This window comes from Pimephales promelas, chromosome 4 (genome assembly GCF_988280905.1).
Source record: "Pimephales promelas chromosome 4, fPimPro1.hap1.1, whole genome shotgun sequence".
Taxonomy (NCBI): Eukaryota; Metazoa; Chordata; class Actinopteri; order Cypriniformes; family Leuciscidae; genus Pimephales; species Pimephales promelas.
Window position 1 is genome coordinate 2721785 of NC_142772.1, and position 26789 is coordinate 2748573.

The following is a 26789-nucleotide window of genomic DNA, read 5'->3' on the forward strand; positions in this document are numbered from 1 at the left end:
TCATTAAGACCAACATATTAGAACTACTAATAGCAAAAAAAAAAATTATTTTGATTTCATGGGGACTTTAGTTTTTTTTTTTTTTTAGTTTAGTTTTTTTTTTGTAATTGGATTCAAAGGTAATATACTAAAAAGTATAGTATTATAAATGTACATACATACACATATAATATAAAAAAACGTGATTTACGATACTGATGACCGTTAAAAAACGCGTCATCGTCCCACTCGAAAGCTCGCGCTCCCCTCCGTTAGGCGGCGGAATGAGCCTGGATCTCTTGCTTTGCAGAATGTGGCGTGTAATAAAGAAGAAAAATCTTCCTCAGCTTTGGATCAAAGATAGCACTAGCACCTTAGCAAACAACCCCAAGATAGTATTTGGCCTCTATGGTGCTTTTCAAAACACTGTAAATCGCTAAATCCTGAACAGGCCAGCGACGTTATCAGAACTAGCACGCGCATGTGACGCCATGAGAGCGAGAATTAGCATCTGCTGTGAGCTCATGCTACATAGCTAGCTGCTTCTAATAGGCATTACCTTTAACTCTTTTTTTGTCCTTCGTCGGTTTAGTTACTCAGTTGTCAACAACATTGTAGTCAATACTGGTTGGAGGTACAATAGCTTCAACGGTGGATAGTCTGCGGTACTTTTGCCTGTGAATGTGTAGCTAAGATGTTAGCCGAACACGCATAGCCTTGTGACATTTAATGCCAGTTCTGACAAAGAAAAGCTCTGGTGTTCAAAAGTTCATCGGACAGCATGGGAATAAAACACGAGACGGCATCTTAGCGCTTAGTAGACTTCGTTCAACATCACGATTTTGGTAAGATCGCACCTGTACGAGCCTGTTGAAGCCAGAAAGAGAAGATCACGATTAACATCATGTCCGAGGACACCATCGTGGACAGGTTCATTAAGGTAAGCTGGCTAATTCATGGACATAAAGTAAACAGTTCAGTCTTTCCATTTCTGTAACTTCTAATAACTGTATTTCCATTAAATGACGAGTTCCACTAATGAACTGCTGTCTGTAAGTTACATTGTCTTGCATGTCACACGGCTACTAACCTAAATAAATAAATCAGAACATTGACATGACATATCAATTTGAGTTAAATTTGTTTATCTGTGTAATACATTAAATATTCCACCAAGAAATCAATTTAATAAACAAAACAATCCCAGTAACAGTATTGCAGTCAGAATATTACAGTATGTTGATGTCATCTGAGGTCATTTGCACTGCAATGCATCACTGAGACGCACGGTGGCGCCACTTGGGTTTAATTGAAACTGGAGTAGATTTGTCATTAGTGACATATTTAATTTTTTGTTTGTTTGTTTGTTTGTTTTTTTAGATAATGATGATTGTATAACAAATAATGAATAAGTACATGTATATCTGAAGTTGCTATATCAGTACAAAGAATACGCATCCTTTTCAGAGTGTGATCATACAATTAAAGGGATACTCTAATTTTTTTGGCAATACGCTTATTTTACAACTCCCTCAGAGTCAAACAGTTGGGTTTTACCATTTTCGAATCCGTTCAGGCGATTTTCTGATTTTTAGAAGAATGTCAGTAACCAGACAGTTTCTGGTCTCATTGACTTCCATAATATATACATTTTCCTACTATGGAAGTCAATGGGACCAGAAACTGTCTGGTTACTGATATTCTTCTAAAAATCAGAAAATCGCCTGAACGGATTCGAAAACGGTAAAACCCAACTGTTTAACTCTGGGGGAGTTGTAAAATGAGCCTATTTCCAAAAAAAAAGCGGAGTATCCCTTTAAAGATAGGGTCGGCAATTTGTTTAATACATTTTTTTTTTGTTATTGTAGTTGAAGCGCTCTTCACATCCTGATAGCAATCAATAATAGAAGTGGTCTAAATATTAAAACTTGGACATATATCTGTGGAAGTCTCAGGATCAAAAAAGTGTTCATGATCTTCCAATCATTGCGTTCGGTCCGCAGACTCTCATGTGTTTTGAAGGAGACGTGGCTCTGCAAAGCAGCGCGTGCTAACCGTTTCGAATATCAATCCTGCTAAACACTTTCTTTATTCCACTCTGCTAATGTTAATCTTGAAATATTCGCCAAGGAATACTCGGGTAAGATGACGTATCATAAAAGCGGCCTTCTATTGGTACCGCTTTGACTTCTTTGCTTGCTGTTTTGCTATTATTCTCATGCACTGACTCGTTCACTAAGCTGAACAGCCAATCAGAGTTCCCTCTTTCACCGATGGCAAGACGCCGATTCAACATAACGAATCGGCCGAAAAAAATTTTCAGGACCATTGTTCCAGGCTTTAAATTGCTAACCCTACCTTTAAGTACTGAGTAGAGTGGCTTCTGGGTGAATTGAGAATTTGTATTTTTATTTTATATATATATTTATAGTGATCACGGTTGTGAATACGCAACTGAACAAAATATATACTGTAATTTACTACTAATTTACTAATAGTCTACATGGTCATGTATATGCAGTCTATTTAAAACATAATGATGTTATCGGTTTGAATGAATGATTCAGTGACTCACTTACTTGTTTCTTTACTGGATGAATGAGCGTTTTTGAACGAGGGAATGATTCAATGACAAATACGCTACAGTCACTTGTCGCCACCTACTGGTGTAACAATGTAATGTTTATTTGAAGGGTCAATTTACTTTCAAAAGGTGATTTGATTTACTCTATTTTAATAGTCCTAGACATCAGTGTTTATATCCAGACTATAAACTTTTATCCCAGTCGGCTACTTGTTTTTTTGTTTGTATTTTGTAATGGAAATAATGATACTGTGACTGTGTGGTTGAAAAGACCAATGCTGGTTAGATTACTAACAAATAGGCTTTATGCCGTGCGTCACGTGACCAAACCGGAAAACGGGTCTCATCGCATCCGCTTGTCAGAGAAAGTGTTAACGGCCGTAAGAACTGACTACGATATCTATGGATATTTAAGGTAGTCAGCTAACCTAACTAGTTCACTTTGTTATTGGCGTTTTATTCCATTTAAATATCTAAACGTTACTGTGAAGAATAAAAAATATAAAACGTTTAAATATTAATCTGCACATGTGAGGGATATTGTTTATGCTAATCTTTGCTCGCTCCTTTTAAGTTATCCGCAAGTAAAACCGCAAAACATTTCATGAAAAACATACAAAAGACCTGGACCGGAAGCGATTCGACCTGTTTTACAGAGAATGCGGAAGTAAGTTGTGCATAAAGCCTATTATTGTTTCCAAATTGCATGACAAATTGTAATTGGTAACTTTGATTACTTTTAAGATTACTGGTTCTTTTTGGTTTTGAGAATAATCTCATTGCAGCAAATAAATTCAAAAGGGAGATATCAGTGAATAATCAACTTGTTATAATTAATTATAAATATTTGGATCAGTTGAATTATCTTGATGTTAGGGATGCACGATATATCGGCCAGCATATCGGTATCGGCCGATACATGTTCTTTTTTAATGTTATCGTTATCGGCCTGGTAAGAAAATTTGGCCGATATATTAAAGCCGATAAATAATGTATTATTCCCTTCAGCTGAGACACTTGTTGAGCACTGTTTATGTTTTTGAATTTCTTGAAATATGATTGAAATCTCTTCAAAAAATGAAAATATGGTTCGGGAAAACATGTGCAACGCAAATCTGTCATATCGGCTTTACAACTCTATAATGAGAACATCATTATAATTGTGCGCTTGGGACGTGGATTTAATTGTGAGACTTTTGTTTTTGTAATCAGACTCTCAAAATTAGATAAAAATTTGGATTTAAGTTTATCGGCCGATATATCGGTTATCGGCTTTTAAATATAAAGAATTATCGGTTATCGGTATCAGCCAAAATGTTCATATCGGTGCATCCCTACTTGATGTAGCTTAATTTATACTACAATCAATTAAACAGTTTTTTCCGCGATCACTCGGTATTGATCATCTACCAATTTTGTGGCCACAGAAAAATAACTCCTTCTTAGCATTAGGGTTGGGTATCGAGAATCGAGTATCGATTGGAACCGAGACTAACTTTTCGTTTTTCCCGGAATTGTTCAAAAGTAAAAATTTCGATTCGTAGTTTCGATATTCACAGTCCGCCGAGCGGAAGAAGAAACCGCGAACAACACCAACGAAGAAACGTCTACCGGAAGTGTTGGCATAACCACGCGAGTCGAACATGAGTACCTTACATCGGCGATCCAACGTAAAGTGTGGCTTCACTTTTCTAAAAATAACGAAATCTCGGCAAAATGCTAAATTAGTGACAAAAGGAGTATTTTTACAGAAGGAGTATTTCCTTCAGAACGGCCGTTGGTTAGCAAGGTTAGCTAAACTTTTTTGACCCTGCCTCTTAAAAGAATCAGAATCGAGAATCGTTAGGAACCGGAATCGAAACAAGGAATCGGAATCGGAATCAGAATCGTTCAAATTCAAACGATACCCAACCCTACTTAGCATGTAGCTTTGATCGCATTGTACGATACTTGCAATGCCTTATGCCTGGTTCAACTTCAGATTACACGATTTTGGCACGATCCGTTTGTGGTAGGGTGTCGTGGGGGATTCGTAAACGACAACGGGCGTCGGGACACAAAATTTGTATAGTGTGTGTCATAGCGGACGATAACTGACGCCTTGTCTGTGATGCTTTTTTCGGTCCTCCACGACGGTTTCCGTCAGGAATTTGTGTGTGTGTATGTATGTGTGCGTCACGTGTGAGTAAATGTGAATGAGTGAATGCGTTTGGTTTGTGTGTGTGTGTGTGAGTGCGCGTCATATTGAGTGAGTACGCGCAATCTGACACAGTGGCTATCGTAACAGACCAAAAAGTCGTGTAATCTGAACCAGGCATTAGCCGTTGAACAGGCGTCCGGATGCAATCTCAGGAGAACTCTTGATGGCTCAGCAAGTCGATGGTGTTGAAGTTGCGATCGATCACGAAGAAAGGACGATGAACTTGGCGTGTTAGATTGACCGTAATGGTGGAGGAACATACAGTGGTTGTAACTTGAGGCCCCTCCGGCTGCGCACCGGGGGAAAGGTCCCGCAGTCGGACTGGATGTCCCCACTCTTTTCACACGAACAGCAACCAGGAGGAGGAGGAAGAGGAGAAGGGTCAGTGGGACTTCTGTAGAGGTCACTCCTCCAGGGGGTCAGTGAGCCGATGTTAACTTAAACTTTCGAAGGAAAAGTTTATGACCCTTTGAGCATGGTGTTTTGCATATCAGAGTGGGCTGGCAATTTGTGTCCTTTCATACTTTGCGAATTAATTTACTTTAAATTAATTACGAATTAATATAACAATAATACAATGCTTGCTATGAGGAAGGTGATGTACACCAGTGTTTCTCAACTGGTGGGTCGGTCAAAGAAAAATGTTTTTTTTTTTTTTTCTGAAGCAAGACTTTTATTTTGAAACATATGTGTAAAAGCTGTTCTGTCAGATGCAGATACTCAGTATCTTCTAGAGCCAGACCGATAAAGGATTTTGAAGGCCGATACCGTTTTAAAATCCGATATTCCGATATATCGGCCGATATTATTATTATTTTTATTTCAGAAACGCGCAACAAAATATTAACAGATTTCCCTAACATTAGTTATTTATTTATGAGTTTTAATTAAAATAATATGATAATGCATTTTAAAAAGAAACTTGTTTCTATTGTCACAACAGAACGGAGGAACATCAAAATATATTAAAGTTCTGATAAATAAAATAATAATTAGTCCCTACATTGCCATATAGTTATAAGCTACCTTATAATTACAATGTCAGCTTGCTTATCCCTTTACCTGCACTTTTTAAGAACACTCATGACATGGCTGAAGCGTGATTCGTCCGGTTTTATTTTATTTTTTAAATATTCATTTATCGGCCATTAAACTGCCGATACCGATATTTTAGAAAAAGCCAAATATCGGCCGATAATATCTGCGTGCCGATATATCGGTCTGGCTCTAGTATCTTCAGTCAAAAGAGATCTTGTCAGGCTACATGTCAGTAATAGGCGCGTTTCCATTACAGATTTGCGCAAAACTTTTTTTCTAAATATCAATAAAACTATTTTGAAATTACGGCGTTACCAATCGATGTTATGCGACTAAAACGTTGTTTTTTTTCGTCATGGCAACGGACGTTGGAAGGTTTATATATATCAGAGCACTAGACATTATTATTATTATTATTATTAATGGAAGAAGACGTGTTATCCAAGCACACGTTATTCGGCAGCGTTTTTTTGTGTTCACACCCAAGCGATTTTCATTGACGATGACCCGAGTGAACATGCAAATTCATTCCCTGATATTAGATGGCGCTTAATGCAAAACCGAAGTACCCCGGAACACAAGGTGGCGCTGTGCAACTGTACACTTCTGATACTCGCTTGTCACTCAGAGGAAGAGAGCAAATGTTCCGACAACAACGAGACCAGCAGCTCTACATTCATCTTGCCTTGCGTCTTCTTCGTCTTATTTCTTTCCGGCAGTGTAGACGCTACTTGGCGTATATCTCCTTCGGCGTTACGTACGGGTGCTCGGCAAGACCGTTTTGTGTTTGAGCACCCCCAAGTTGTGTTTTTTACTGTAACTTCAGAAGCTCATGACATGTGAGCGAAAGAGCCAATCTCATTGGTCGGATAGTTTTTGAGGCAGCGTGTCAAACAGCGCAGTCTCACCCCAAAAAGTCATATAACTGACGTTTTGGGACGTCTTTTGACCATACGTCAATATTCGCCTTTTTAGGGCCCCCTTAAACGTCGGTAGATGAGGTTTTGGGATCCTAACTCTACCCCAGACCTAAACCTAACCCGTCACCTAACTGACGTTAAAGGTAAAGCGTCAGTTGTATGACGGCCCGGGATCGCCATCTAGCAACGTTTAAGGGGGCCCTAAAAAGGCGAATATTGACGTATGGTCAAAAGACGTCCCAAAACGTCAGTTATATGACTTTTTGGGATGAGAATGTGTTGTCAAACCAAAAAAAACAAACCGGAGACGTTTTTTTTTTTTTTTTTTTTTAAATGACGCTTTTATGCGTGGCGTTTTTCGCGTCGGTGTGCGCACTCACATTGGCGTCCTTTGTTTAGACACAAAGCTTTAAACGTCAGCGAAATTCATCCCGGTGTGAACAGGCCTTTATACTGTGAACGGCACATATGAGGAGTTTCTCTGTTTCTCCCTCATTTCCGCTCCGAGGTCTTGATTGTGACATTTCTTTGAGGTTTAGAATCCAGTACTCCTGTAATTCTTTTGTCTTTTATGAATTTAATAAAGAACTCTATCTTACAACACGCCATCTAAGTCAGCTGTCTGTAAATGCGCAAAAACGTTTCCATTGCAGTTTTGCGAAATATTCCTTTTTCAAATTGCCTGAAAAACCACTTCATCATGCGAGCGTGTAAACTCTTTTTTGCGATAAACATAATTTTTTGACGTGTTCTCAATTTGCGCAATTTGAAGGGTAATGGAAAAACGGCTAATGTATTCTAACTTAATTTTCGTAACTTGTACAAGCGTCACAGTTGTCAATTAAAGTACCAATAAATTACACAACTGCTACGTGTGTTTGCTGTGAACGGTTTGCAAGCAGGCTTGATGTTCATACTATTTATCAGATTCAGTGTCTGTATGTTTTATTAACAGTTCATGCTAGTATCGTGTATTTATTTCCATGGTAAAATACCACTTTATTTTCACTCAGTGTTTTTTTTTTTTTTTTTTTTTGCATATGTTTTTAAATGACTTGTGGCTCATACCAACTTTCCTTTATTGTATTAACAAAAAAGCTACTGACTGCTATTTAATTGCTTAAAATGTATGCAAGTATGTTAAGTTAGGTGGGACAGTACTTGTTTTATTATATTTTTAGGGCTTTCAAATGATTAATCGCATCCAAAATAAAAGTTTGTGTTTACATAATATATGTGGGTGCACTGTGTATAATTATTTTATATATATATAAATACACACACATGCTTGTATATATTTAAGAAATATTTTCATGTATATACTCTATATAGATTTATATATAATTGATATTATATTATATATAAATATAAATATTTTATATATAGATCAATTTTTTCTTAAATATATATATATATATATATACAAAATAATTATACATGGTTCGCACACATATATAATGTAAACACAAACTTTTATTTTGGATGCAATTAAATGTGATTAATCGTTTGACAGCCCTAAATATTTTATATATATATTTAGGAATTAGGTTTCAATGGCTAAAAAAAACAGGTCATGGGAAAATGGCCCATGTTCAAACCAGTTGAGAACCACTGATGTACACCGATGTGTAGGACATTCGAAATGAGGATTATTTTTATAGGAAACTTGGTATAGATGAGGCTACATTAACAAGTGGTTCTATCATAAAGCATGCATAAAACAGTATACAATACAAAAGACACTGAACAACACAGTGATAATCTTACACACGATGTCCTGGAGATATGCATGTTCATTCATAGAAGGTTTGTGTATGAATTAATGGAAAGCAGTGTTTTTATATGGGCCTTGTGTGTCTTTACTATGGCCTGTGCTTTTGCTTGTGGCCACCTTCCCTCACCTGGGATGTCTCTGATGTCCACTAGTTGATGGACTAGTGTCAGCCAGGGGGAAAAACTGATAATGATGATCAGTGGAAGAGCAGACATCTCGGCGCCGGCTTGGACCGCTGCTTGTTACGGTCTTGAGGCGTCTGTTGGATTATTCATTAAATATAATGAATAATTGTGTCTGATTGGTCCAGATGCTACATCATGATTCCCAATGCAGAAACCAACCATTACCACTTATATTACAATAATCAATTATATGTAATGCGTAATGTATAATAATGTTGATGGAGTGAATTGAATGAACTGTTCCTGAATGATCTGTGTGTTCTTGTTATAGGAAACATCCATCCTGGAGGAGTATAACATCAATTGGACACAGAAGCTGGGAGCTGGGATCAGTGGTCCTGTCAGGTATGTGGCTGTGTCCAGTTTGAAGGGTCATGTGGCCCTTGACCACAATTTGAAAAAAAAATTAAATTGAGATTTATAAATCATCTCAACACTGAATAACACTGAGCTTTCCATTGATGTGTGGTTTGTTAGGATATGACAATATTTGGCCGAGATGCAACTATTTGAAAATCTGTGGGTGCAAAACAATCGAAACTTTGAGAAAGTTGTCCATTTATGTTCGTGATTGTTCTGCATTCACTCACAAAAATAAGCGTTTTATGTATTTACTGTAGGAAATGTTCAAAATATCTTCATGGAACGTGATGTTTACTTAATATCGTAATGATTTTTGGCATGAAAGAAAAATCTATCTTTTTTTTTTTACCCATAGAATGTATTGTTGGCTATTGCCACAAATATACCCGTGCGACTGGTTTTGTTATCCAGGGTCACGTATTTGTGTAAAATAAAGAGTTGTACTGTATGTGTTTTCCTGTAAACAGCATAATCCTCCACTAGCAGATGTAGTTATTAGCCTCTTTCCCACTGTAGATGTAGGTGTGTGTTTTCAAAGTTAAGCCAAAATAGTTTTGGTGGACTGAAATCTTTTCCTGAAACATTAAAAAAAAAAAAATAGAAAAGTTTTGCTAAATATAAAAGTCAGTTTACATGTCTTTTTGCTGTGATATCTTTACTGATTTTTGTTTTTTTTTAAATGCAAGAATAACTTTTGGCAACACTTTAGTTTAGGGTCCAATTATCACTATTAACTAGTTGCTTATTAACATGCATATTACTATGATCTTAGCTACTTATTAGTTCTTATAAAGCCTTATTCTGCATGACTATATTCTACATCCCTTAATCCTACCCAATACCTAAACTTAACCACGACTTTATCAATTAGTAATAAAGTCAAAAGTCGCAGTTAATAGTGAGAATTGGACTCTAATCTAAAGTATGTTAGCAATATATCAAGATGAACACTAACTTGACTGAAGCCACTTGTGAAGCCATGAGTATCAGATATGATCATCAGGCTTTTGAGGAGGGTTTATTTGTTCATCTCTTTATCATCATCATTATATTGCATTGCATTATGTTTTAAAACTACAGAGCTTTGATCATAAAACTGAGCATTTAAATATCAACTTACTAACATATATTGCCAGATAAAATGAGAACTGATATTTATATGCGTTTTATGTACGGTAAGTAGCTTCTATATTATGTGTGATTCACTGTACAACATTTTCTTACTTTTTTGCCATATAAATATCAGCAGCTGCACCAAATCAAATCTTTTTGCTCAGTTTGGTCCTCTGAATAATATTGACTTATTTTTTTTTTTCCTCCTTGAGTTTCAGCTTCATATTCTCCCTATATCGGACCCTCAGGTGCTCTTCGGTCATTTCTGACCGAAAAAATTTCTGTTTTCACAGCTTCATCGGAATGTTATGAAACTTGGTGACTTTTATGGAATTATGTATGTGAATACAAAAAAAAAATGAGGTCATGATCCGAGCATGCTAAGTGGTCATAAAAAAATGACCGTCCCATAGGAAATGAATGGGAAATTGACAAAAAAAAAAATTATCTGAATTTTTGTACGTGCAATCTACAAATCGGCAACAATTGTAAAAAAAAAAAAGTACACCACAGTAAAGGGGTGACATTCTACAACATCTATAGTGCAAAACACACACCCACCCACAAACACACACAAACACACTTTTATACATGTACACACCAATAAATTTTGATCACAAAAAGTATGTTTTGAATTTTTAAAAATCACAGCTTCATCTGAATGTTACGAAACTTGGTGACTTTTATGGCATTATGTATGTGAAGACACAAAAAAATTGAGGTCATGATCTGAGCATGCTAAGTGGTCTTACTTGTGCTCTTCAATCAAAAATGACCCCCATAGGAAATTAATGGGAAATTGACCAACACAAAAAATCACAATTTTTTTTATTTTTATTTTTTACTTTTTTTTTAATAAAAAAACTTTTTTGAGATTGTTTCAACTATATATTCAAATCCACCCAAAAAAAAGTGTTCATACACAGCTGGGGAATTCACATGCTTCTCCATAGAGAGCTGTACATGCCATCTAGTGGTTACACCATGTTTCTACGCTTTTTCTCTATACTGTAACCAGATGGTGCTAATTTTCTTCAAAAAAAGTTTTCTGAAGGTCTAGACTCTATATTAAACTAAAATACTGCATTAATAATTTTTTAAAAATATATATATATATTTATATAGAAAAATGTATATATTTTCCATGTTAAAAATAGACCATACATTTTGCATAAATAATAATAAATTCTATCAAATTGTCTCAAAATACTAAATTACAAAGAATAAATATTATAGAACAAAAATAAATTGCATTGGTTTTACTGGGATGGAGGAAATTTAATTTTTAGGTGTCCGGTCACTTTTGACCGGGAAGATAACAAGTGTGACTCCGAAACGAAGAGCACCTGAGGGTTAAAAAAAACACCTTGAAAAAACACAAATGCAAACTTTTTTTGTTCTCTAAAAGTTAATTTTAAAAAGTTTTTTTTTTATTACAATTATTTGTATCAATCAGACTTTACTGGGTTGAGACATTAACTGATGAATTGATGTTTTTGTTTTTCAGGGTATGTGTGAAGAAGTCGACACAAGAACGGTTTGCCCTTAAGATCTTGATTGACAGACCCAAAGCACGCAATGAGGTAGTGAGCCCTGTGTGCATGATTTAATGACTTGTATTTGAAGAACTTGTCTTTCTTTTCATGTTAGAGGTTAAAGGGATACTTCACCCAAAAATGAAAAATTAAGTAATTATTTATTCAATTCTGTTGTTCTAAATAATGTTGAACACCCTTGTTTCTTTTATGGACCTTTTTTTATGTTCCGCTTGTGCTCGTCCATATGGCAAACTTGCAAAAAAAAAATGCAAAAGTATCATCACAGGAGTGCGTAAATAAATAAATTCTCCTTTTGTGGTCCATTAAAGAAAGAAGGGCATAAGGCATTAGAACACTTTTCTTAGTAAATGACTTAATTTTCATTATAAAGTGAGCTATCCCTTTAATAACAGCATCCATCTGTCTCTAGCACAGGCTGTGAAGTTGAATTTGAAATGTCAGACTTTACAACACATCTTTAAATGAACATCTTGCACTTTATTTGCAGGTTCGGCTTCATATGATGTGTGCCTCTCACACCAACATTGTTAAAATAATTGAGGTTTATGCCAACAGTGTACAGTTTCCTCATGAATCCAGTCCAAGGTAGTGGAGTGCAACATGTGCAGTTTTAAGACAGTGTTTCCAATGATCTAACTACCTACAAATATAAATAATCTGTTTTCTTTACCTCTTTTTGAAAGGGCAAGGTTATTAATTGTCATGGAAATGATGGAAGGCGGCGAGTTGTTCCACAGAATCAGCCAGCACAAGCACTTTACAGAGAAGATGGCCAGCCAGGTCACAAAACAGGTACAGCAATCATGGTCCATATAGGCCACGTTATGATATATTATTATATTTCATTATTATTGAAAAATAATAGCAGTACAGGTTCATACGAGGATGATAACTATGATAAAGATAAATATGTAGTATTTAGGGATGCACCGATATGTAAATTTTGGCCAATACTGATAAGTCTTTACATTTGAAAGCCGATTACCGATATAGACCGATAAGTCTAAATTCAAATTTTGATATACTTTGAGAGCCTGATTACAAAAAACAAAAAGCTTACTATTAAAAGTCATGTCCCAAACAAACACTCATACACATTCAATGCAGTAGCTTAGTTTGAATTGTTAGACATTTTTAAGATGCAAAGTTAATTATTACAAATACTAATAACTTTATATAATATTATTTTCATTTACATTATTATAAATAGTCTCTATTCTTTTGGATGACTTATGAATATTATTATTGAAATGGAACATCATAACTTGCACTGGAGACTTAAAATGCAGTAAATCAAATGACCTATATTTGTATTAAATAGTTCTTTTTAAACATTTTTACAGATAAGCCTTGCATTGCAACACTGTCATTCATTAAATATTGCACATCGAGACCTGAAACCGGAGAACCTGCTCTTCAAGGATAATTCCCTGGTAAGACCTGAAACCAAAATAATGTTTTGTTCCATTCATTAAAGTGTGACTGAATTGTTACACCAGGGATGATCTTGGTCATTTCTGACAGAATAGAAATGCTGCTTATAAAAAAATATTGATATGTTTTAAATGCATGTGATTTAATATGGAATGTTTGTAGCTCAATTACATTGCTATCTACATTAATAATTCGTCGTACCACTGTTATTTTGTTAGTTAGAATTGAGATATTTTTTATTTCCAGAATGCATGAATTTTTACAATCCTAACCTTTATAAAATTATTTTTTTTAAATTCTCATCATGTGAATTTTCTAACTTTAAGATTGTTCTGAATTAAGCAAGTTATTCCAGTAATCAGTAAGGACAATTCATTTTACCACTGTTATTTTGTTAGTCAGAATTGAGAGATATTGATAACTCATTTATATAACGCGTCATGTCACAGTGCATTTTTCATTTCCAGAATGCATATAAAGATAACTCATTTATATAACATGTCTTATCACAGTGCATTTTTCGTTTCCAGAATGCATATAATGATAACTCATTTATATAACGTCATATCACAGTGCATTTTCATTTCCAAAATGCATATAAAGATAACTCATTTATATAACGTCATATCACAGTGCATTTTTCGTTTCCAGAATGCATATAAAGATAACTAATTTATATAACATGTCATATCACAGTGCATTTTTTATTTCCAGAATGCATATAAAGATAACTCATTTATATAACATGTCTTATCACAGTGCATTTTTCGTTTCCAGAATGCATATAAAGATAACTCATTTATGTCATTTCATATCATGGTGCATTTTCATTTCCAGAATGCATATAAAGATAACTCATTTATATAAGATGTCATATCACAGTGCATTTTTCATTTCCAGAATGCATGTATTGTTACAATCCTAACCTATATAATTTTTTTTTAATTCTCATCCCATAATTATTTCTAACTTTAAGATATTTCTGAATGAAGCAAGTATAATCAGTAAGGAGATTTTCCAGTATTATATTGTTGAGTCCTGTTTCTTATGCCCCATCAGGACGCCCCTGTTAAACTGTGTGATTTTGGTTTTGCCAAAATCGACCAAGGTGATCTAATGACCCCACAGTTCACTCCATACTACGTAGCACCGCAGGTAAGACCTCATTGTCCTCTTATAGATGTAAACTGTTCTCTTTACTTTTTAAGGGATCGTACTATATCATCAATTCCCGTTTCCTTAATCTTTCCAAATAGTTGAATTCAAAACTTCCTACCTGGTCCAATTTAAATGAACTGCATAGTCTGGAAAAACATGTCACAGAAAAATAATGTGATCACTATACAGAAGTGTATTTTTTATTAATGACTAACTGTATTAATTATCCTACTTATTAGTTGGCTATTTACCTAAGTTATGTAGAAATAAAATATTGATTTGAGTTCAAAATGTATTATTTTAAAGCCTCTTCTAAATAATAATTGGTCTGCTATTGAAACATATGAACAAACACTGCATGAATAAACACAGTAATATTAATACTGATGTCGTCTGTGGTCATATTAATAGCAATCGATACCTGTGTCAATCAAGTTTGCTTCAATTTATGTGTTGAGCTCTACACATGTGCACTGTTTACATGTGATCGTCATATAAAGAGATAATCCGATTTAATTGTCTCTCTTCAGAAGACTTGAAATAAACAGCTCAAAACTTATTTATTATGTGATCTAACCTTCTTTAATAGGTGCTGGAGGCACAAAGACGGCACCAGAAAGAAAAGTCTGGAATAATACCTACCTCACCCACCCCTTACACTTACAACAAGGTATACCTTATGCTTCTCAGTGTTGCTTGTTCTTTCAGTATTTTACACTTAAAGCCAAGTTTTAAGATCGTTTCAGATGAAATATAACAGTTAAGATTGAAATCTGCTGGCCCGAGAATGTTTTGGTTTCTGTGTTAGCTGAAACTTGGAAAAGGTGGAAACTTTTGGTACTGCGCCCAAATAAAATCTTGCTCAAAGCAATTTTTTTTTAAAGATTTCAGCCTCAAATTTTGAAAACAACTTGTTTAGGTTTATGCCTTTTTGATTTTTAAGTTTTATGAGTAAAATGTTTTGGAAAATATATATTTCATATAGAAATTGAAAAGTATTTTGGTGCATTTTTCCATTATAAACTTCCCCTAAAAATACACACAAAAAATATATAGTACTAAAATTCATCCTTTTTATTATATTTCACTATTTGTAATTAGACAACTGACTTGATGGCCAATGGTCATTTTTAGTGTCTATTATCCACTATCTTATTCTTGCTATAAAGTTTTTGAACCCTTTGAAAATATCTGGATTTCAGTGTTTCTTACTCTTAAAATTATTGTGAGGTGGTCCTCATCAATTATAAACAAACATTTAGGCTGCTCCTACAACAATTATTGAGGCGGATAATTTATATAAATACAATTTTTAATCAATGGCCTTTAAATTCATAAATAAAATGGCTTTGCTACTAAAAGCTTTTTTTTTTTTTTTTGGTCCTTTTAATCTTTTAGATAATCTTTTTCAACAACCCCCAGTCAATGTGTAAACCGAGGATATTCTCTCATTAATAAACTTAAGTTTGTTGCCAAAGTTTCATAAGATTATGCTTAAAAACGTCACACTTTTGACTGCGATCTACTCATGCAGTCTTTGTTCACACGACTTATTGGCTGAAGGTGTTTAGCTTGCTAGCTGTGAAGATTCCTCCTTACTTCATGTTCATTTCCGCTCTTAGAGCTGTGACCTATGGTCCTTGGGGGTGATCGTCTACGTAATGCTCTGCGGATATCCTCCGTTTTACTCCAAACACCACAGCCGCACAATCCCAAAAGACATGCGCAAAAAAATCATGACGGGCAGCTTCGACTTCCCAGAGGAGGAGTGGAGTCAAATATCTGAAATGGCCAAGGACATTGTCCGCAAGTGAGTCCGCATCTTTTCATTTACGTTCTGTTTTATTCCTCCTTATTCAAGTGCCAAAAACGTGTATTGAATCTTTTACTGTTTATGTTCTGTCTGGGAGTCAATGGCAGCAAATATAAAATGTTCTGAAATTTGCCACAATTATCAGGGTGGATTTTATTTTAATATCACTTTCTCAAATCCTCTAGTGCCACTAACAGGAAATGTAAATGAATTGAAAGCTGTGAAAACAGTACATTTTTCCCTTTGATTCCTCGTCACACGAGTTCAGTGATCGAGTCTTAAAATCCTTCATGTTTCATGACTTTGTCATTGGCAGAATACCCTTATCAATTTAGTTGACAGCACCACTTATTGGTTATAAGTTGTAAGTAATTGTGATGCTGCTGCTTGCATCTTAATTCTCAGTTGAGATTGTTTAAGTCATGGTTTTGAGGGAGAATAATCTGGCCTCAACTGAATGATAAGAGATCCAGAGTGCAATAAATAAATGAAGTTTTAGTGGTGTAAGCCAATGCTTTGTTTCTCACATTTTGTAGAAACAAGATCTAACATATTGTGTTGCATTAAGGCTACTTAAAGTAAAGCCGGAGGAGAGACTAACCATAGAGGGAGTATTAGCCCATCCCTGGCTCAACTGCACTGAGGCACTGGACAATGTGCTTCCCTCTGCTCAAATGATGATGGACAAGGTGAGCTCCAAAGAAAGACCAGATTTAGGGTGTGTTCACACTTGGCAGGTTTAGTTTGATGAAAACAAACTCTGGTGCGATTGCTCTGTTTGTGAGGTTCATTTGAATAAGTGTGACGCTGCCATCGCAGGGATCTCAGACCGCTTCCAAACGAACCACAAGTTATGACCAAAATATGAACGCAACATGGACCAAAGACAAGATGCGAGCCTATAAATGACAGAAAGCTCAAGCTGGTTCCTCTACGTTGCCCATCACCGTTCGGTACAGGCGTCAAAAACGCGTCTCCTCGCCGCAGATCTTCATTTGTGTGCGTGATTGAGGGATTCCCGATGCTGTTTTTACTCCTTTACACATTTTATAAGCTCTTTGTGAGTTCTCAGCTGCTAAAAATACCATCATATGCACACACATACAGTTGTAAATATGGTAAATATGATCAAAGATGGCCTGCATTGTTTATCCTTATGATCTTTCATTCAAAAAAATTCGCAAAAATCGAACATTTCATGTGAAAGTGGAGGGAAATCACATTATGAAATGAATGCCCTTCTCCAACACATTGGCCACAATTATTGGCACCCTTTTATTAACCTTCAAATGGTCTTGGTTTCTTGTTTACACTTTTGGTCTTCGAGGTCTATACGAACGAAAAATATACATTTTGAATCATACAAATAATATATAATTTTGTTTTTTTTTACTTCTCATGTTTTCATTAATTTTTGGAGATATAAACTACTTTTGTATCCATATACACCATTAGCTTTAGAATTAGCATATGAAATATTATTTTTTTTATGATGCATTGCATTTATGCTCTAGTACTAGGCCTTCATTTCTGTGTAAAAATTTTCAGATTTATGCCAGTTTTTTTTTTTTGACACATCAAGAAAATATATATATATATATATTTTTTCACATTTCCCATTCATTTCAATGTGGGGTCAGATTGACCCCGAAGACCAGAAGTGTAAACATTTTTTTACATACCTTCAGAACAACCGAATCAAGCCCAGTTTTATTTTTGTGTAATGTATGAAAAGTCACAAAATCTTATTCCACTGAGATGAAGGGAACCTTTTTTTTATTAAGTAAAATTCGATTTTGGGTCATATAGACCCCATGAACCGGTTAAATACTTTTTGCAACCTCCTTTTGCCGATATAACAGCTGTTCTCCTATAATACCTAATACTGACCAGAGATCAGAGACCATACAGACTGTCTCCAGATTCACAGATCCATGTTAGCACTGCTTCTCTTCAGTTCAACACACTCGTCTCCTACATTACAGGGTTCAGGTCAGGGACTGGGATGGCCCTTGCAGAAGCTTCTTTTTGTGCTCAGTGACACATTTTTGTGTTGATTTTGATGATCTAGCGGTATATTTAACCGTAGGCATGGGGTACCTTTTATCCATGTTTTGAACCAAACACATCTGGTGTTTTGCTGTGAAAAAGCTTTTTTTTTTTGTTTAATCTGACCATATAATTCAGACCCGTTCGAATTCCAGTCGTGTCTGACAACAGAATTTGCTAGGGTTTTTTTTTTTTTTGGATCATCAAGGGGGATTTTTCTTGAAACCCTCCCAAACAATATGTGGAGATGTAGGGGTTGTTTAAATGTTTATTTTTTTTATATAGGCTTTCTAAAACCCCAAGACTCAACTAATTTCTGCAATTCTCCATATGTGATCCTTGGAGAATCTTTGGCCACTAAGACCTTCCTCCTCGCCACGCATCAGGACGATGCAGACACATGTCCTCTCCCAGGCAGATTCGTAACATCTTTAGTTGATTGAAACTTCTTAATTATTGCAATTGCAATACTTTAGCCATTTTCTTACAACACTTTCTATTTAGTGACACTCATCAATCTTTTGCTGCACATCAGAACCATGTTCTTTGGTTTTACTCATATGAAACAAGAAGTCATAACTAGACAATTTCATGTTCATGGTCACCCTGGTGTGCTAAAAAAAAATGTAAATACTAATGGGAATGTACTTCAGAGATATTTCACTCATAAAAAAATTGTAGGGGTGCCAAAAATTGTGGCCAACATATTTTGTAGAAAAACATTCGATTCCCCCAACTTCCAATTGTTTTACTTCAATGAAAGGTTTGATTTTTGCAAAAAAAAAAAAAATTCAATGAAAGATCAAAAGGATAAACAATGCAGATTTGTATTACTGGCATCTTTGATCATATTCACCATTAGGTGCCAGTAATTCTGACCACAACTTTACAACAAGTGCATTTAGCCCATCGTCCGTCGCAAAATACACGCCATAAAAGCCAAATGAAAAATTACAGTGTGAATCAATGGTAAGTGAACCAATACTTAATGTGTCATTTTCTTTTTTGGTCCAGAGAGAACCAAACTACAAGTGTGAACACACAACCTAAAAGCCAGAAATATAGTTGCTTAGTTGAGTAGTATCTGCCATTGTTTAAAACACTTATTGCAGACGTTTTAGTAGGCAATGAATCAGTTGAACTTAGCGCTTTAACTTTAGAAGCTATGCTATGTAAGTTTTGGCAAGTATCTGCCGCTCTGAAAGTCAAAGAAAAAGCATCATATACTGGGTAAACAAAACACTCATCCATTGTCATGTAAAGACGTGCTGCTGCTTCTGCCACTTGTGTTGGAATAACGGTCAGAAAATTAGCTTAAAGAAAGTGTCTGTTTATATTTCTGTTGCAACTACTTTGTGAAAGCAATGACCCATTGGTCCCACTTTATATTAAGTGTCTTTAACTACAATGTATGTACATTTTAAAATAATCATTTGATGCAATGCATTTATTGCATAAATGTTTTTACATTGTACTTATATTTACAAAGAAATACCTGCATGTCATTACATCTATATAATTACCACAAAACCTGTGCCTAACCTTGCCCGTAGCAGCACGGGTGTTCTGCAATATAACATCAACACAATAAGTACACTGTATACAAGTTTTTGTTTCGTAAGTGCATAGTTGTTGAAGACACCTAAATATAAAGTGTGACCGGTCCATGATTTTGCCACCAAGTGGATGTGCCGGTTACTGCGAACAATTTCAGGCACATGCTCATGTCAAAAGTTTGACTAATCAGACTTCACATCTAGACTTGACTGTAAACTCAGAAGTTGTGCATTAGATGCATTGTCAGTCACCCACACTAAATCTTGGGTTGTGATTTGCCATTGTTTGGCTACATTGCAGTAGCTCAGCAACATTTGCACTTCTATGAAATCAGTGTGCACTTGTACATATGATTGTGTTGCACTGGACGTCCATGTTATTGCCACTCTTTCCACCTTTAGTTATTCTAAAGGATAAGTTGGACAAGTCCACCTTGAGTTGTTGTCTCACTGAAATAGTGCTGAATAATGCATTACAATAAAGCATATGATTGTCCTGGTTATTTGCACACTCTGATTTTTGTGGAAGCTTTGATATTTGCTCAACTTTTTTTTTTGTGCAGGAATCAGAACTGAGCTGTTTTTTTTTTATTCATTTATATATAGACTTATAATTTTTTTTATTTATTTTATAACTCCAGCTCTGGAATAGAGTGCATTTGTGCACTTTTTCAGTGGCGTTGGTTACTGAAGTATTTTTTTTCCATTCATTTCTCCCATATGGGTTTCAAGAGTCTTTGATAAAGCGTTATTATAAGTTACGAGGTGAATCATAACATTACAAACTTTGAAAATCAGACACAAAAAAACCCTGATGATATAGGCTGAGGTGATGAATAATGTAGTTTTTCACCACAAATTCTGCTGTATGTAAAATATGCTGAAATAATGCCGCCTCCAACAGCTGAAAAAACCATCGATTGACAACCTCATAGTTGACTTTAAAGGTTCCCTATGGAGAAAAAGAGTGGCGTTTTTACTTCTGTAACCCAACCGTTGCACGATACAGGCGTTTACGAGTGTTACTGGTATTCTCCCACGCTATTTGAATTTATGCCAGGGTTTTAAATTTCACATTTATTTATATAGCGCTTTATACAACACAGATTCTTTCAAAGCAGCATCACAGAAATAAACAGGAAAAATCATCAGTTATGGAACGAATGCAATTTCAACATTGACACTCTTGAAACACATTCAATTCATCAATAAAGCAGCTCTACAGTTGACACAAGTCTTATTATTCAGCTCAATTTAGATCAGCTTAGTTTAATAACTTCCAGTGTTCCCAGTATGGTTCTTCTCAAGGTTATTTGAGATGTGGCAGAAGTTAAAATCTGATCTCAACAAAGCGGTGCAATGCATCAGAATGCACTGCTGCACTACTTATATGCATGCTGTTACTGTTTGTGCATAATAAATATATTAGTTATTTATTGTTCATTCAGGCGGTTGTGGCTGGAATCCAACAGGCACACGCTGAGCAACTGGCCAACATGAGGATACAAGACCTCAATCTCAGTCTAAAGCCACTCAACTCTGTGAACAACCCCATTTTGAGAAAGAGAAAGCTACTTGGGTGAGTATCACTGTTCAGTTAATTGAAAATAATCACTAGTCGTGACAGTGGTTTGCATTTACTTGTTGGGAAAGGGAATCCTTAAAGGGATAGTTCACCCAAATATGCAAATTCTGTTATTTCCTCACCTTCATGTCGTTCCAAAGCTATAAGACTTAAAGGATTAGTTCACTTTTCAAAAAAGTTTTGCTGATAACTTACTCACCCCCATGTCATCCAAGATGTCCACGTCTTTCTTTCTTCAGTCGAAAAGAAATTAAGGTTTTTGATTAAAACATTCCAGGATTTTTCTCCATATAATGGACTTCAATGGGGACCAAACGGTTCAAGGTCCAAAAGACACTTTCAGTGCAAACTGCAAACTGTTCAAAGGACTTTAAACGATTCCAGACAATGAATAAGGGTCTTATCAAGTGAAACGATCGCTCATTTTTTTAAAAAATAACAAAGTTTAAGTTTTATAAGATCAAATGCTCTCCTTGCTCTTTTCTGTGGTGCGCGTTCATGACTCTCCTGTTCGAACTCTTTCATCAAAATGAACAAATCTTTTTCCGAATCAAGTCGTTTGTTTCTTTCGGCGAATGAACCAAATGACTCGGAAAAAGGTTTGTTCATTTTGATGAACGAGTTCGAACAGGAGTGCGTTACAGAACAGAGCAAGGCGAGCGTTTGAGCTTATAAAACTTAAACTTTGTTATTTATTCATAAAACGAGCGATCGTTTTGCTTGATAAGACCCTTATTCATCGTCTGGAATCGTATAAAGCCCTTTGAACAAGTTTGCAGTTTGTACTTAAAGTTTCTTTTGGACCTTGAACCGTTTGGACCCCATTGAAGTCCATTATATGGAGAAAAATCCTGGAATGTTTTCATCAAAAACCTTAATTTCTTTTCGACTGAAGAAAGAAAGACGTGGACATCTTGGATGACATGGGGGTGAGTAAATTATCAGCAAAAGTTTTTTCAAAAGTGAACTACTCCTTTAAATTCATCTTCGGGACTCAAATTATGATAAAGATATTGAAAACCCTGGCAATTCAAAACATTCATAAAGAGATTGTCTAAGAAATCAAGTCTTCTGAAGAGACACCATCGCTTTATCCGATGAGCAGATTTAATTTAGACTTTTATTCACATCAGCGAACAATATTTACAGTATTCAGATTTATTCTTTTGCATTGAGGAAGTATGGTTGAGCTTTTTTCTATTGTACGCTGATCTTATTAAATGAATTAATCAAAATAGGTTTTCAAATATTGAATGGAGGAACTGAAATCTCAGATTTCATGAAAAATATCTTCATTTTGTGTTCTGAAGGCTAACAAAAGTCTTATGGGTTTGAAATGACATGAGGGTGAGTAAATTTAATTTTTGGGTGAATTAACCCTTTAATGGGATTCACTTATAGATACATGCTTAATTTCTGCCTCATGCAGCACCAAACCTGGTGATGAACTTTTCATCAATGATCCAGAGAACGAGGCAGAGGACACCAACGTGGCTCTGGAAAAACTAAGGGATGTAATCGCACAGTGCATCTTACCACAGGCTGGTACGTACGAACACACTCCACTCACACACACACTTCTGCTGCTGGACATTGTTGGTATGTGGTGTCTCCAATCCTCAGGTTATTCTTTCCACAAGACTGAGACAGAAGATAAATGTTCAAATAGGAAAACAAGCAATAAACATTTCATTTCTGCCCAAGTAAAAACTCAGATGCTACTGGAAATTTAAAGTACAGTCAATAATTGTTGTAGAACCAAAATGACATATTTAAATGTTTTTTTTCCCTTGGGGAAAAAAAGCATCTTCCTGCCTTAAAATAGCTTGAATGTAACTCGACACCCTTGCCTCATTTAGTATGTGTGGTGCTATGAATATGCAAATGAGCCCCGCCTCCACCAGTGTTTTAGTTTTAGTCTTTTGACTAAAATGCCATTTAGTTTGTCATATTTTAGTCATTTGAATTGTTTTAGTTTTAGCCAACGAAATTCAATATGATTTTAGTCGACTAAATCAACTGCAGATTTAGTTGACTAAAATATAATGGGTTTAGTTCAATTGCAATGCATTAATTTAGAATTTAGAAGAGAATAAAATGTACAAACCCATATACTCCCGAAGAAAACATCTATTAACCTGTTAATATGATTTAAAAGTCTGAACATGCAATACAGATACGGATTTAACTACTGTGACTTGAAAAATATCTTAAAATTAAATAAAACCACTTTTCCTAAAGTACAACACAGTCTTTTGAATGATATATGCATTTTTTATAACTAATTGCGTAAATCATTCTTTATTCTTTCAAGCAGAAATATTTATTTGTAGAAATTAAATATAATTAATCCTTATTATACTAAAGCTATTAACAAACCGTGAATGCTTTTCTCTTTTTCTTTTGCTGCTTGATCAATATTAAGGACACAGACCGCATTATGTTTAATGCCACTATCACTTTAAGACGTCGGATCCAATTGCACTGATGCACATCCGTTTAAGTCATAACCGACATAGTTTACATGAATACTGTCTAAAACGGACATTTAGACATAATGTTGTGTGTTTGTCCATTCAGACACTAAGGAGAGCTCAGTTCAGTCCTCGCGCAAATGTCAACGAATTTTTGTCATTCAAAATTAGTTTTTATTTAGTTTTCGTCTGTGAAAAATTGTCATTGATTTTTTTTTTTTTTTTTTTTTAATTGTGAGATTAACAGTCTTTTTGGCCTAGCAAACTTTGTAGTTTTTTTTCCACATGCTTTTGCAACTGCGCTATGAAATCCATTAATTTCAATGGATTGTGCCACGCGAGGACGTTTTGTTGCTTCGTCGACCAAAGCGCAAGCGGATCTAGCTACGCCGCACACACTCGTTTGGGCTTGCGAGCCGGCCAAATAGTTGGTTAACGTCACGTTTTGAGTGGATGACGAGCACGAAACGCCGAAATAGATGCCAATAAGATTCTGAATGGAAAGTTTACTTTTACACTGCCAGAAATTGAACAGCTGTTCCTAATAATCCTTTAGGTGTGTGTGACCCTATAAGCTGCCTTAAAGGGATACCAGACAGTTTCTGGTCTCATTGACTTCCATAGTAGGAAAAAAAATATACTATGGAAGTCAATGAGACCAGAAACTGTGATATTCTTCTAAATATCAGAAAATCGGCTGAATGGATTCGAAAACGGTAAAACTCAACTGTTTAACTCTGGGGGAGTTGTAAAATGAGCCTATTTCCAAAAAAAGTGGAGTATCCCTTTAAGAAAAAAAACAACCGTCAATTCTAGTACTTATAATAATATCTTTTTGTTGTTTTCACAGGTGACAATGAGGATGAGAAGTTAAATGAAGTTATGCATGAAGCGTGGCGCTTCAATCGAGATTGCAAGCTCCTCCGAGATGGATTGCAAGGGTTAAGTTGGGATGGTAGGTGTTTACTAGACGCTATCTGTGGTTGGTCAGATCAGTACTTTTACAGTAAACTGAAACTGTGTGAATTTGAGGTAAGTGCTCATATCAACAGCTTTCGTTTGAATCACTAATTATTTTGATTACTAATAAAATAAAGCTTAGATTGTAGGATTTGGTTCAGTGTAATAAATTAAATACAGCATCAGAGCTGATCTCTGATCTTCCTTTATGTATTCTTTAAGGTGCTTTTTCTTAGATTATTTTGTGTCAAGTAATGATTTTACTTCATTTTATTTCCATCCTTGGCCAATTACGGGTGAAACTTTGAAACAAATATATGAATATTTATTCATTTATTTCAGTAATTCAACTTTAAAGGTGAAACTAATATATTATATAGACTCATAACATGCAAAGTGAGATATTTCAAGCCTTTATTTGTTATAATTTTGATGATTATGGCTTATGAGCTTATGAAAACCCTAAAGTCAAAATTAGAATATTGTGAAAAGGTTTTATAAGCTGTAAACCATAATCATCAAAGTTATAACACATAAAGGCTCGAAATATCTCACTTTGCATGTAATGAGTCTATATAATATATTAGTTTCACCTTTTAAGTTGAATTACTGAAATAAATGAACTTTTGCACGATATTCAAATTTTTCCCTTTTTTTCCCCTGTAATTTGATAATATGATTCATCTCAAAGGCCATAATTTCTGGATGAATTGATGGATCAATCAAGCACATTTCCAATCTTTTTTCTGTTTGTCTTTCATCACAGGTAGATCTTTTTCAGACAGAGTAGATCGCTTAAAGCTGGCTGAAATTGTCAAACAGGCCATTGAAGAAAAGACAAATTTACAAGACTCCCAATAGCAAGTGCTGACATTTTACTCACTTTTGTACTGTTCATTATAATTGTTATTAGGCATATGATTGCAAAACATCTTTTTGTATTAAATTGCAGACCTTTTTCCATGGTCATCCTGTAGTCTGTTGTATATCTCTAGCTGAAACCAAGTTGTTGTTGGTATGATTTGTTTTCACTACAGACTGCAGTAAAGAAATGTGTTTTAAAACATTGCAGCGTTTTCATTCCTGGGGAAATAGAAATGGAAGGGATCGCACATAATGTTGTCTATGTTAGATGACATTTTGTCAGTCATTTAGTAAGTATGCAAATAAGTTAGTAATATCATGATTTTTTTTTTTAAAATGTAACAAGCTAAATTGATGTAATGCACAGTTTGGGAAACAATTACATAAGGTTATTAAATATATTTTGTATATTGTAAATCTGAAAACACTTTTTGTGTCAATCACAAAAACCTTTTATAGATGGATATATATATATATCTATCTATCTATATATATATATATATATATATATATATATATATATATGAAGAGTTCAGATGCAAAAGCCTCTAAATGCCATTTGAAATTTTCTTCTTTAATGATGATTTTTTATCAAACTTGTATATTTAAGTTCAGTAGTTTCACTTATATGGCAATGATAAATACCTATTAATTGTTATTTTAGTGAAATTACTGAACTTAAATATACAAGTTTGATAATCATCATTAAAGAAGAAAATTTCAAATGGCATTTAGAGGCTTTTGCATCTGAACTCTTCATAGATAGATAGATAGATAGATAGATAGATAGATAGATAGATAGATAGATAGATAGATAGATAGATAGATAGATAGATAGATAGATAGATAGATAGATAGATAGATAGATAGATAGATAGATAGAGATGGATATATACATCTAGATAGATAGAGATGGATATAGATAGATATATAGGTATATGATGTGATGTATAGATATAGAGATAGATAAATCAGTGATGGGGCCAAATAAAATGGCCAAAAATCAATTGAAAATGTTATTCCGATGATGTTTGACTAAATGTGGCTCATACAGAAAACAATAATTGATCTGACAAATGTATGACATCATCTGACATCATTGATATGACAAATGTATGTTGTTGTAAACATCCTCTGATAAATATTTTTGTACAAAAGTAACCACTTTCTAACCTCTTTGC

The 26789-nt window shown here is 34.9% G+C and overlaps 1 protein-coding gene across 1 annotated transcript; it reads left to right on the top strand.

The window, feature by feature from the left end:
- Positions 1–304: 304 nt before the first annotated feature.
- Positions 305–25810, top strand: mapkapk5 (MAPK activated protein kinase 5). The gene is made up of 14 exons (XM_089129814.1): positions 305–919; positions 8952–9025; positions 11664–11739; positions 12203–12300; positions 12399–12507; positions 13059–13148; positions 14209–14304; positions 14897–14977; positions 15930–16117; positions 16689–16809; positions 21174–21304; positions 22740–22855; positions 24635–24739; positions 25511–25810. Exons 1-14 carry the CDS (start codon positions 884–886, stop codon positions 25603–25605), a joined length of 1416 nt encoding a protein of 471 aa, XP_088985940.1. The 5' UTR covers positions 305–883; the 3' UTR covers positions 25606–25810.
- Positions 25811–26789: the final 979 nt, after the last annotated feature.

Excerpts from the sequence above, each read along its gene's own strand:
- mapkapk5 (XM_089129814.1), top strand. The coding sequence starts at position 884 with ATGTCCGAGGACACCATCGTGGACAGGTTCATTAAG. Across the intron at positions 12,301-12,398 it reads CCTCATGAATCCAGTCCAAG|GGCAAGGTTATTAATTGTCA; the intron begins GTAGTGGAGTGC and ends TCTTTTTGAAAG. Across the intron at positions 14,305-14,896 it reads CATACTACGTAGCACCGCAG|GTGCTGGAGGCACAAAGACG; the intron begins GTAAGACCTCAT and ends CTTCTTTAATAG.